Source organism: Pelecanus crispus, chromosome Z, assembly GCF_030463565.1.
Source record: "Pelecanus crispus isolate bPelCri1 chromosome Z, bPelCri1.pri, whole genome shotgun sequence".
NCBI lineage: Eukaryota > Metazoa > Chordata > Aves > Pelecaniformes > Pelecanidae > Pelecanus > Pelecanus crispus.
Window position 1 is genome coordinate 40,675,680 of NC_134676.1, and position 13,623 is coordinate 40,689,302.

The 13,623-nt window shown below is 41.2% G+C and overlaps 1 protein-coding gene across 1 annotated transcript in view; it reads left to right on the forward strand.

Moving 5' to 3' along the window:
* The first annotated feature begins 334 nt into the window (after positions 1 to 334).
* TRPM3 (transient receptor potential cation channel subfamily M member 3) overlaps positions 335 to 13,623 on the forward strand; it is a 293,999-nt gene continuing 280,710 nt past the window's right edge. Inside the window, exon 1 of the mRNA XM_075726277.1 lies at positions 335 to 463. Within this exon, the coding sequence (XP_075582392.1) occupies positions 374 to 463 (90 nt within the window). The 5' untranslated portion in view covers positions 335 to 373. The remainder of the gene's footprint in view (positions 464 to 13,623) is intronic.

Genomic DNA, 13,623 nt, shown 5'->3' on the forward strand with positions numbered 1-13,623 from the left:
CCCCGCCAGCGCAGCCTGCCCCGAGCGGCGGGCCGATCGCCTGCTTTCAGCCGCCGGTGGTCGGCGTGAGCGCTGCCCTTCGCAGGCAGGGGGCTGCTTTCTGAAGGCGGACGGGGGGGCCGCAGCCGCGCCGGTCTCCCTGCCCGGCCCTGCCCTGCCCAGCCCGGCCCATCGCGGCCCATCCCAGCCCGGCCCGGCCCATCCCGGCCCAGCCCAGCCCAGCCCAGCCCGGCCCTGCCCAGCCCGGCCCTGCCCTGCGGCACGGCGGGCGCGGGCGGGATGCGCGTGGCCGGCCCGCGCCCTGGCGGGCGCACGCGGCGCTAGGCGCTCCCGGGTCTGCGGCTGAAGCGCCCGCGGGGATTTGCGGGGGGTCATGAATCAGACCGATGCTCCCCGGCCGCTCAACTGGACCATCCGGAAGCTGTGCCATGCCGCCTTCCTCCCCTCCGTCAGGCTCCTTAAGGTAGGGTGACAGCCCGCTGTGAGAACCGGTGCCTGCCGCTCCGCATCTGCCCGGAGGACCGCGGGCGCTGCTGCCGGAAAGTTAATTCGGAAATCGTCCCAACTTTACCATTAATTAGCTCCCCTCCTACCTTTAAACCCCCTTGCGAGTACCTGAAGATACCAAAATCGCGTGTCTGCGCTGCGGTTCGGCGCGTTTACCTGTCGAGAAAGGTTTGTGAGAGGGGTGAAAAGGGAGTAGGGGGCGGTGGGTATCATCTGTGCTTCTGTTTGCCTTGTCTTAAAAAAAAAAAAAAAAAAAAAATCAAGCCGTGAACTTCCAGGGATGAAGAAGGAGTCTGTTCCTAAGGTGTGTTCCTTTGTGAGCAGCCCTCTGCTATCCGTTCTTTGGGCTTATCTAGTCCCTAGGAAATACCCAAAGCTCCAGTACTACTGAGACCAACTTGTACGTGGAACAGCGTGTGAGTGGACAAAAATTATCTTGGTTTGTTGAAAGCTGTGCATAGGAACAGTGTCAGTTAAAGGCTGGCAGACGGCACCCATGAAACTTTCTGGTGATGATTCTTTTGTTTGTTTTTTTAAACCAAGTGGCACAGTTTTGAAGGTGCTTTTGAAGGTGTTTTTAAATGTGCTTTCCTAGGAAATAATTATTAATTATTTGAAAAAAACCATTTGGGACTGCAGACGGTGGAGGGCTATTAATCCCAGCACACAAAGTACCACTACTACTGCGTGTCCCACTGAAGCCGTTTTAGAGGCATTTGTAGCTGGAAAACAAAATATCTTAAATCAACTTTGGTGAAAAAAAGGTTACATTAAACTGAAAAGTCTTCTTTGTTCTTGGAATTTCTTAATTAATTGGGTCATACAATGAAAGTTTAAACAATATAGTCAGGTCCCTTTAGGCTTCTGCAGCTGCAGTATGTTTTGTAAAATTTTGGATTAATGACACTAATTATCTCAGTTCATCTTAGTACTTGATAGTTTGGCTTTGAAATTAATATGCAGCCAGGTAAAACATGGCTACTCTAACAGTGTATTAGAAGGTAATGTTTGATATAACCATCTGATTTTGTGTGGGTAGCTTTGAAATTAGGTCAGTCCTTACTAATGCAATGTATTTGAACAGTAGTGTAGTGTATGATAGTGCACTTAGCAGACATATATTGCACGTATAGTTATTGTATATGTGATGCACAGGTGACCATACTGTGTATCATAATGGGTATTTGTCACATCGTGACAGGCAGGGGCTACCCTAGAAAAATATTTCTGTTTCCAAACCAGATGTATGGCTGCTGGGAGGTGCATGGTGTGCAGATCCAAACAGAAGAAAGATAAAACTTAGATTGCTGAAAAATCAAAATATGACTAATAGAAAACAAATCAGAAAGTGATGTTGATTCTCTTGCAAAGGCTTCCCCGCCTCACCCCAAAAGCACACATTAGAATATCCATACTCTAGAAGTCAAATACATTTAGGAAAACATGATTGTCCCGAGGTGTGAGAACTCAGATGTGGGGAATTTTATTATCATTCTCAATATCAGGAGGGAAAAAATAAAGGCTGTAATATTTCTTTTTTGGCAGACAAATGTTGCCCCCTGTGTATGGTTTCTCTTCATTGCACATTTTAAGGGTGAACGTTGTGATTAATTATTAAAAGAGCTGACTAAAATTGATTTTCTGAAGCTACAGCTATAACCTTTTAGGGACAGACAGGGAGTGGACACTGCAGAGTTAACAAGAGCAGGGCAAATAACCAGAGATAAGCAACCTCTGCACAAAGGGGTGTGTGAGGTGTGGAAGAGACCACAGTAAAGGAGGTGGGACTCTGGCACCTTCCTGAGCTGATGAGCAGAGCTGGTTGATTGGGGAGGGAAATACATATATCAGCATCCTCAAGGCTCACAATCAGCTTAAAATTTTGCTTCCAATATATGCTTCTTATCTTTGTCTTTTATTATTTAACATGTTCAAAGCAAGTGATTCATGTAAGAGCAGGGCCCCATTGTCCTAATTCTCCAAAAGATACAATAGCCAACCTGAAAGAACTCTGTTGTCATAAAGAGCTATTAAGGAAAGAGTGTGATAACAGCAGCATTAAATTACCGGACGAGCACAGGGAATTTGAGAATTTTTATGTATACAAATTCACTCATCAGAAGTGTGTCTGTATTCTTTTCTCTTTCGTGTCTTTCTCCAAAAAATAAAGAAGAAACCTTTTTTTTTTCCCTAAATGAAAGGTGCTCCTGTAAATCCATAAACATTGGAAAGGCAAGTGCAATAATCTAAGCTCATTTTTTAATTGCCCAGTTTCCAAATGGATTAAGTGGTCTTAAGGGCTAATGCAATGTTATTGCTCAGCAGACATCCAGTAGACCCTATTTTATATAGCCTTTCTCTGCAGAGAATGCCCTCAATAGCAGAATAAACTTTGCAAAAGCTCATCGGTAATGGCACATTTTTAGTAGTATCTGCTTTATCTATCGTTGCCAAACTCTATTTCAATGTATACTGTAAATTTATTAAGAGTAAAAGAATATAAAATATTGTTGTGTCTTTGTCATTCCCATGCTTTATTTTAGTCTACCAGAACAAAGCAACTAAATGACATCATTAAGTTCAAGGATTCACCTTTGCCTGAACTTGTAAGAAAGAGAGCGAGCGAGCAGATATTTCTTGTTTTACACAAGAAAAAATCACTGTGGCATGACCTGGACCTTGGTAACAAACAGCACTACCTTTTAAATTAATTCTATGTCTTCTCAATGAGTTGTTTAAAGTTCTTATCCTGTGGATATAATTTTAAGTGTAGCATCAGTGCTTTCATGCTGATGGATCTAAATAAACCCTGGAACCTAGCACTTGCATGGAGGCCTCTCACTTTGTACTACTCACTAACAAATCTATAGGATTGTCTTGAAATAACTGGTTTTAGATAAATAATAAAAGGTGTTGTTGTGGTTTAACCCCAGCCGGCAACTAAGCACCACACAGCCACTCGCTTACTCCCCTGCAATGGGATGGGGGAGAGAATTGGAAGCGTAAATGAGAAAACTCGTGGGTTGAGATAAAGACAGTTTAATAGGGAAAGCAGAAGCTGCGCGCACAAGCAAAGCAAAATAAGGAATTCATTCACTACTTCCCGTCGGCAGGCAGATGTTTAGCCACCTCCAGGAAAGCAGGGCTCCATCACGCGTAACAGTTACTTGGGAACACAAACGCCATCACTCCAAGTTGCCTCCCCTTCCTCTTCCCCCAGCTTTATATGCTGAGCATGACATCATATGGTATGGGATATCCCTTTGGTCAGTTGGGGTCAGCTGTCCCAGCCGTGTCCCCTCCCAACTTCTTGTGCACCCCCAGCCTGCTTGCTGGTGGGGTGGTGTGAGAAGCAGAAAAGGCCTTGACTCTGTGTAAGCACTGCTCAGCAATAATGAAAATATCCCTGTATTATCAACAGTGTTTTCAGCACAAAGCTAAAACATAGCCCTGTACTAGCTACTATGAAGAAAATTAACACTATTGCAGACAAAATCAGCACATTCTCCACCCTTTATTCCATACCATTTATGTCATGCTCAGATCCCACACTATCCAATACATTCTCGTTACACACCAACCCCCTTCCCATCCTTTGATATAATACACAGATATCATTCCCCTAGTCTGTGGACCACCCCTGTAAAATATCTGTAAAATGTCCACAGATGCCCACAAAAGGTACACTGAGTTCATTTAGTCCATGGCTTTGGGCTCCATCTGTTACGGTGGTCACCCAGGACAGGAGAGGTGGTGTGTTGTGTGGAGCTATTGGGCATCAAAGCCAGCTCAGGATAGGTCACTGCTGCACTTGCAGTGCTGCTTGTAATGCTTGTCCTCCATTGGTTCAGGTGGTTCCTGCTATAGTAATTCCTAGAACATGCAGTATGGGTTACAACATTTTAAAGGTATATCCATTACAGTCTCCACCCCTGGTCTCTTTGGGCCAGGTTATAGGGTTTGACATTGCAATGAACTCCTCCCCTTGCCCCTGCTTTGGCTTGGACTTATCCACAGACTGCAGTCCCTTAAGATTGTACATGCTCCAAGCGGAGCCTTATCTATGAGCCACAGTCTCCCAAAGGGTTTTCCTGCTGCGGCATAGACTTATCCACAGCCACAGGCACTTTGAGGTGCACTTGTTCCAGCGTGGCATTCTCCATGGACCGCAATGCCTTCAGAGATGTACCAGCCCCAGTGTGGCCTTATCCACAGCCGCAGTCCCTTCAGAAGTAAACCTGCTCCAACATGGCCTTACCCATGGCTGCAGTCCCTCCAGGGGCGTACCTGCTCTGCTGTGAGTTTATCCGTGGCCACACGCTTTGGGGTGCTCCAGCATGACGTCATGTACAGCCACTGATGCTTCAAGGTGTACCTGCTGCAGCATGGACTTGGGCCACAATCCCTTCAGAGGTATACCTGCTGTGGCACAGACATAACCATGGTCACAGATGCTTCACCGGTGACCTGCTCCCACATGGACTCATCCACAGGTCACAGTGACTGAAGTTCACACTGGAGTTCCAGCCTGTCCAGTACAACAGCACAGAAACTGCAGCGATCCCCTGGCCATCTGTCAGCCCAGGTGCATCACCGTTGCTGTTACCAAAATGTTCCCAGGCACAGTAGAGTAAGAAGCCAAGCAGTATAGCAGTACCGCAAGCAGCAAAAGCAAAAAGCAGCCACTAACAAGCACTAGGCTCTAATATACAGTGAGGCAAGCAAGACCCATGGCAAGCACAGAAGCCTGCCCATTAACAGCTAAGCAGCAATAACAGCTATAAATTCGCATCTAGTGTATTCCAATCAAATCTGTCATTATCTCGAATCCTTTGAGCCCCTCATTGGGCACCAAAAAGGACTGTCGTGGTTTAATCCCAGCCAACAACTAAGCACCACACAGCCACACTCACTCACTCCCCCACAGTGGCATGGGGGAGAGAACTGGAAGGGTAAATGAGCACTGCTCAGCAATAACAAAAGCATCCCTGTATTACCAACACTGTTTTCAGCACAAAGCCAAACGTAGCCCTGTACTAGCTACTATGAGGAAAATTAATTCTATCCCAACCAAAACCAGCACAGGTACTATTTGACAGGTAGCCTATGCTCTTATTCCGTTCTGTTGAAATGGTGTGCGGTGCTCAGTTGCCTGAACTGACATTTGATACAGCTCTGGCCACAGTGGCCTCATTTGATTTAGATAAACTAGGTTCATTTGCAGATGCTGTCCAGCTTTGCTCCCTGTGTTTTTCTTCTGGGCGTGTGCTCCTGTTCTAACCCACTTCACTAATACCCTCATGTTTAGGTATGGTTTTATAATCCTGTTTTCTCCGTTTTTCATTTTCTAACAGGCACACAGAGTACTAGGAGCTGTATTTGAAGTACAGATTGAAACAAGTTATTGGAGAACATTTTTACAACTTGTGTCATCAGCTCATCCTTCACTGCTCACTTTTTCTTCCCCTAACGAGTATTTCCTGTAGTACGTTCCATGCTGATACTTTTTGTAGTTGTTTCAGTAAGTTTAATCACATGCTAACGCAGTGTCTAATACCTTCCCATCTGAAGTAAGAGGATTAAGAAGTGCCTTGAGCACATGTGCAGAAGGGTGGCTTTGTGTAGAGAGGGGAACTGTCATTCTCCTGGGACAGTCAGGTTACTTTCCAGAGGTGGTTTTCCAGCAGTGACTTGTCCAGCTTCTGTTTCTCTACCTGAGTTTTGAAGCTTGTTTCTTTGTGTATTTGGCCAAGGTCTTGTTACCTTGATACTTTTTTATTTCTTTTAAGGAAGGGCTAATACTGGTGGCAAGCAGTCCTGATCCACTTTGTGCCACTGTATATGTAAGAGCTATTGTTCAGTTGCAGAAAGCTCTGGTAGTCACATTTCTGTTTGTTTTGTGGTGGAAGGCAGTTTCTGAGACTCTACATGTCAGAAGAAGAGATTTCCTCCCAAGAAAGGAAGCCAAGTCCAAATGGCAGAATTTAGAGAAAAGAGACATTTTAGAAGAACAGTGTATGCTCTTTAAAAAATTAATGAATGACATCATACCAAAGACTTCACTCAGAGGACTCTGTACCCTAGGAGACACTGCAGATGTTGTCCTTCTGCTTGGGGCAGATAAGATACATGCCATGGGATCAAGGAATAAGCAATAAATTTAAAAAAAAAAAAAACCTGAGGGTAGACAGGGGGCTGAAAAATGAAAGGTCTGTAATGTGCAATAAGCTTAACACCACAGATTTAGAGATGTGCATGAGTAGAACTACTGTACTAAAAATTTGGAAAGCAACAAATTACCCAGCCTATTTTTTCTTAATAAGATTACTAAATTTTTTTATAATTAATTGAATTGCATGTCAGTAAGTAGACTTGGAAGGCAGGAGCTTTGGAAGGGCCAGAGGAAAGGAAACAGAGTAAGTCAGAAGAAACACTGGAGAAAATGTTTTGGCTGATTTTTCCCAGCATACAGCTCATGAAGTATGCCTGCTCAGCTCCACGAAATAAATACAAAGAACATCTACCTAACCTGGACAGCAGCCTAATCTAGTTCCAGGAACTGCTGGAAGCTTAAAGAGATCAGACAGTAAGTTTTTTACCAAATGAGAAACTAGATCTTATTTTTGTTAATTTTATTCTATTGCCCTACCAAGAATGCATAAGGTAACCCAAGAGAAAATGAAAAAGCTAAAAAATGGTTCATTACAATGAGTCACAGTTTCTTTTAAGTCTGGCAATATATGCATATGAAATTCTGGCTGGGCCGAAATATGTGAAATACTAGTGTGGGTAATATTTCTTCTGCTACAGCAAGTTTGGTTATGTCCATAAAGAAGGTATCTACAGGAATAAAGACTGGGAAACATATAGCAGGCTTTATTAAGGTGTATGGTGAAATACCACACTGTTCAACAGCTTAAATCAGCAAAAATCTCATTGCTATTTGATTACCAAATACAACTTCATTTCAGGATACTTTTAAAAGATCTGATTTGGTAAACTGAATGAAAAATTTGCTTCTCCAGAATGGTGGAAGAATGAAATGTGTTCTTTATAAAACAGTAAATATTTATGCTTCTCAACTCTCTACTGTGAAAAAAAGTGGCTGTTAAGAGAGGAGAAAGCTGTATCTTTTGGAGCTGATTTTATTCCTCATGTGGATTTGAAAAAAAGAGGTTATTGGACAGATAGTATAGTCCTATAACTCAGGGAAGATACTTCTGATAAATAACTTTTAAAATCACTTGTAAATGGGTTTGTGTGCCATAATCATGAGATGGTAATGTCAGATTTTTTTTATGGTCTTCAGAAACAGAAGTGTAAGCTTTTTATGCTGTTTTACTCACTATCAATGAGAAATGTGTAATACAGACACAAAGGCAGTCAAAATGTGTAGATTTGTTTCTCTTAGCTAGTCTTCTGATGCTCAGTTGGCAGTGGGGTCCTCCGGTTTATCACTGTTTAATAGTAAGAATGGATTCTGATTATTATTTTAGTTAATTTACCATATACACCTTTCAAACTGCAACAGGATGAGAGGGTAGGTTTACTAGCTCTCGACTGAAAAAATGAGATACTTGGAACAAGTCCTAATGCGTACTGTTATCATTAGTGAGCTGGCATACTAGATTTGGCACACTATTCTGAAAGTAATATGCATATTACCAACAGTAAAATGAGGTTAGTAATTTACCTGTGCCTGCACTCAGCTGCTTACTGACTTAAATTATAATAACAAATGAGCCACCACTATGCTTCCTTCAGGAAGATTTGATGCATTCTGGGAAGTAATGAAGGATCAGACTGCTTAAAACACAGGCATGTAGAAAATATCAGTCAATGTAACCATTTTCTTGTAAATTTGCTAAGAGAAATACTAGTCAGACCTCTTGGTACGGTGGGATGCTGTATACAGTATGAAAGATGAGTTTTAAGAGAGCACGTAAGTTCTGATCAGAAAGAAATTATTTGATAAACAAACTTCTGTCTTCCTGCCTGAAAGATCGTAGTTATATGTATTACAGTTGTAATAGACCTTGCATGGTTTTGACTCTAATTCACAGATTTTCTGGGGTGCATTATTTGTCCTTAGAAGCCCAAAAGCCGTGTTACCAGCAAAGAGAAAGATTCTGCTTTCTGTTGCATGTTCTGCTCCTGTGCCATCTTTTTCAGCATTTAAGGGTGGCAGGAAAGAGACTTGGTTATGGCATTGCTGTGTCTTTGCAGTCTCCTGCTTTATCATAAAGAAATTCATTTAACACCCCAAAACAGGGGAGCAATGGGTGTTGCAATGTAGCTTCACGGCACCTTTGCACAGGCATGCTTGCATTACTGCTGCTCAACTGTTAGCTGTGCCTCTAGTACTTCACATTTTATAACCAAGTAATGGCAGTGTGGTGAAGACATTTGACAGCTGGGGTTGAAGAAGTGATAATACACCTTTTGAGGGTTGCACATTCCCAAAAGCTGCTTATTTCTTGAAGTCATTCTTCTCACCAACAGTGAGATGAGCTGATCCTTCTCACATGGCAACTGGGCATGTTCATGTGTAAGGACTTTCTCACAGATTATGTCCATTCATTTCTTCTGAAAGTGAAGGAAATGTGGAAGCTGATAGTGATTTTTTCTTTTTTATACACAGAAGTAGTCACTTTGTGTGGTTAATTCCTTGTTGCAGTGTACATTTTTATGTGATCTAAGGTGAATCAGAGCTTGTTAGCAGTTTGCCTTATTGACTGAATCTTTTCCATTAATATGACTCAGGTTGGTGACCACTGACTTGGAAGTGATGTAGCAGCAAATCAGTTTCCACAACAAGAAATATTAACCCAATTAAGAAATAAGAAAGGGAGAGATCAAAACAAAAAACCTAGCAGTAGAAGTCATGTTTCCATGGGATAACCTATATGTAAAAGAGGTAGACACATCAGTGCCATTTTGAAGGACGAGGCTGTAGTCTACTCATTTCATGTAGAGGGAAAAATGGTTTTGACTTTCAGGTTGGGAAAGGCTGTGTGAATGCAAAGGTTCTTCTTTTAAACCAGGGAATTTTAGAAAAAAAAGGCTTTTCTTTCTAGGTATGTCACCACCATGAGAGTGTTTTTCAAAAAGAAGTGATAGAAAAGGTAATATTAAATTTTCAGTCTTGATGGAGCAGCTAAGGTACAAAAATAGCTGGCTGTTTTAAAGTAAGGATCCTGCAATGGCTACAGGTTTTTATCCTCTTGCATGTCAATATTATTTTGCCGTGCTTTCCTTAGATCCAGCTGTTTCATTAGTGTCTTTACTTGCATCTTAGAAAATACGGTAGGGTTTTGCTGCCTTCTGTTACACATGGCCAGTGCACTACAGTAATGAAGGTGAGGTATCAGAGAAGTCATCCAGGGTGGTCCACATTTCCTGCATGCAGAAGGACTTGGTTCATAAATGATCTCTGCTTCCCATGACGCTCAGTCTTTTAAGATTTGAATACTTACAGGAGGTGGCAAGTGGCCTCAATTCCCACTGCCCTTTGCAAGAATTGATAATATATGAAACACTGCAATAAACTTGCCTATCAGAAAGTAAATGCAAGCTTCCTAATTTGTGACTGCATGAGTGATGCTTTATGGTCTTGTTTTCAGAGAATTTAAAAAAAAATAAAAATAGCATTTTTGATGTATACTAGCAGAACAGAAAAAAGTAAAGGCTGGTTCTGAAAGACACTATTGTTTTAATAATAATTGTAAAATGCTATGTACATAAGCCATACAAGCAAGAGACTACAAATGCAATGCTGTTTAATATGTTAGTGGAATCCTGTATTAACAGCATAAGATTTTAATGTTGTTCTGCAATACTGTTCCTTATGTTTGAAAGGGTGCCATGTGAAAAATTCAGGGCGAAAGACCACAAAGTGAAGCTGAGTGGTTTTATTCCACCTGAATTGCTAACAAGACTATGCTACAGTGTAACAACAAATGCCCTTGGGGCTCTCTGGAAATTTATGTCAAAGCCAGTAATAAAGCATAAAATAAAATCACTTCATCGAAAATATCTTTCATCCCCCAAATAATATGATGACATGAAACAGTCTGACAAAATGCTTTTAGCAGTGTCAAGGAAGTTACTGAAGAAAATATCAGGATTCTTATAATGTAATTAAAACAATCATCAGGCTGATTTTATATTAGCAAGAAGGTGACTGGGTGAAAACATTGTCTTTCAGTTGCCTTTTTCTTCACCTGTTATTGGTAGATGCAGAGGGCAGATGTAGTAACTTAACTGAACTGCCATAATCAAGAATTTAAGGAGGATGCATCGCATTGTTTTGTTACAGAAGGATGCCATTTTTTTAACTTTGGGGTTTACTGAATGGGTATGGCATGTTGCTGCTGGGTCTGTTGTAATGCAATATCACACCTCAGTTTCCCAGTGCAATGGCTAGACATGCATCTTTGCATACAGCTAGAAAGAGAGACCAAAACTACAGCGATGAACTAATTACAGGATACCCTGAGGACCTTCCCGACTGACTTTTCTATGACTGCATGTAGAATTTTCTAAGTTTTCTGAATTGCAGAAGGCATTTTCCGGTAAATTCTTGTTAAACTTTTGGGTTCAGTACTTCAAATTACTCGGTGGTGTCTTATACAGGAGACCACATTTGATGAACAGAGTTTTTTTCTGGCTGCAAATTCTGTGTTATCACATTAAAACTGTGAAGATCTGCACAAGCTAGCCGTAATGCTACTTTTCTCAGTTTTTTTCCTACATTTCTGCCCATCTCCCTGCTGGCCCTTTTCCTGAACTGCATCACTCAAAGCAGTTTTCTGACACTTAGCTGCTTAGCCTGTGCTCACAGAAGCAATAGTGAAGCCAGGTTACAATGGCAATAATGGTAACGAATAATTTGCTACATGCAGTCCAGTGACTGAGCCATCCAAGGAAGAGGTCAACTCCTTCTGCGTGAAGGACGGGTAGATCAGGCATCAAGATTGCCCAAAATGCTTGCTTGTTAAGACAAGCACAGCAGTAGTTAAAGGTATCCCTTTGGTTTTGGATGTGGTGGCTGTAACTTGTATTGTCTTTGATGTATCTGTTTGCAAAGTAATACTGCTTGGAAGCCAAATACTTTTTAAAATTATTCAGTTCAAATCCAACTTCGTCTTAAAAAAGGACATGATGCCAACTTTTTAGAGGTCCTACACTTTCTTCTGTGAGAACAGGGTAAATTGGGATGCATCATGAAAAGAGACCCCCAAAAGTTGCTTACTCTATTCTGCCACTACCAGGACTACTTCAATATGCATAATTTCTTACAGATGTTTGTCTAAGTTCCTAAAACCATAACCCTGATAGGCAATCTTTTACAGTGACCCTATCTATGCCATCAGAAATAATCTTCTGTGGTGTCTGCCTGGATCTTTCTTGCTGCACTTAAGGTCTATGATTTCTTGTTTTGCCCACTATGAGCAGAGGGGACAGATGTAGCAGCCTTTTGTGCTTAAAAATTCTTATGTTGTGTTTGGAAACTGGCTAGTTTAATAGATCCACTCATGACATACGGCTCTTTGTGATAGATTGTTAGATTATTTGTTGCACTATTTCCTCCACAGAAGTTAGACTAAGATTCCCTTGCTGCTTGCTTTTTTCTCTCTTTCTCTAGTCTTCATGTGTCTTACTGGAAAGGCCAGCAGGGGTGTGAGGGACTCCCACTCAATCTTGCATGTTAATCCTAGCTCTGTAAACTGGGGAAGGGTTAATAAGGAAACAGACGGTATCACAACCCTCCTTCATTTCTGTCTCCTGAAGAAACTAAATAATATTTCTGTTAAATTGCCTACAAAGTCTTTCTGATTTAACTGACGTTACGAGAACATGAAGTGACTAACAACTATCAGTCTTCAGGGGGAGCTTGGGGGGGCATGATCACTTTCTATTTGCACAGTAGAAATATTGTTTTTGTTTCTTTGCATAGTAACAAGCCCAGTGCTTTTTAATGGTTGCATTAGCAAAGAAATTTTAAAAGTCAATGTGGGGGACAATCAGCAGCACAGTACTTATTAAGACACTGAACTTCAAGCATATGTGCTACCTTTATTACATGCAAATGATAAGATTTAATGTTTATGTGCATTTCTCTGGAATAAAAAGGTGATTTTGATTCTTCTAACAGAAATTTGGAGGGGGAGGGAACAAAAAAGGTTTTCAGAGATATCCTGGTGGGAAATTAAATGTGATTAGGTTATTTTATCTTGATACATGTGATTATTTAAGAATAATTTAAAGATAAAGATCTGATCTATCAAGACAAAAATATCCTGTGCAGTTTCTTGTTAATGGTAACTGTGGGAGGTTTAGCTTATTCAAGGTGGGAATAGTAAATTGTTCAGAGGATTGCTTCCCCTTAGAAGCTACTGACTGCTATTACTAACATCCAAGGATTAGGTTTTTTTCTTTTGGTTACTTTTGTTTCTTAAGTAGTGCAAATTTCCAGTTTTATTTAGTGTTCAAAAATTCTCAAGCATTACTAAAATGTCCCATGATAAAGCGGATATCTGTAGAGTCAGAACAAATGAGAACAACTACTTTTTCATCCAATATTGCAGTCTGTCAGGGATGTGACTACAACAGGAAGTCTTTAAGTAAGTACTGAAACTGAGCAAATTGTTTGCATCAGATTATCTGACAAATTTAGTATCTCAGTGCCATGAAATGTGTTAGCACAGATAGCTTCGATTAATTTATTTAGGATTCATCTGAAATCCAGTTGAATCAATGGAGGCACTTTCACTGATTTTTAGGGGGTGTGACCCTTATTTGCCAGATAGCAGAGCTTGAAGCTTGAAGCAGAAACACTGCAATAGTCCAGGATATGTATAATGTACATTAAGTTATTTTGATTCAAGACTGGGCATGCGTTCAGGTATCTCTGCTGCAAATAGTTGTGTGCATAACTAATGCTGCAAATTTTTTCCATATCAAATCCCAAGTCTACTCTCTCCTTAAAGTAAATAAGGAGGGCAAAAAGCTGAAGCAAACTACTTAATATGATTAAATAAATATGAATAGCTGCAGAGAAATGGGTGGAATATTTATTAAATTGATTAGCAGCATAGCACAGAAAAAAAATGC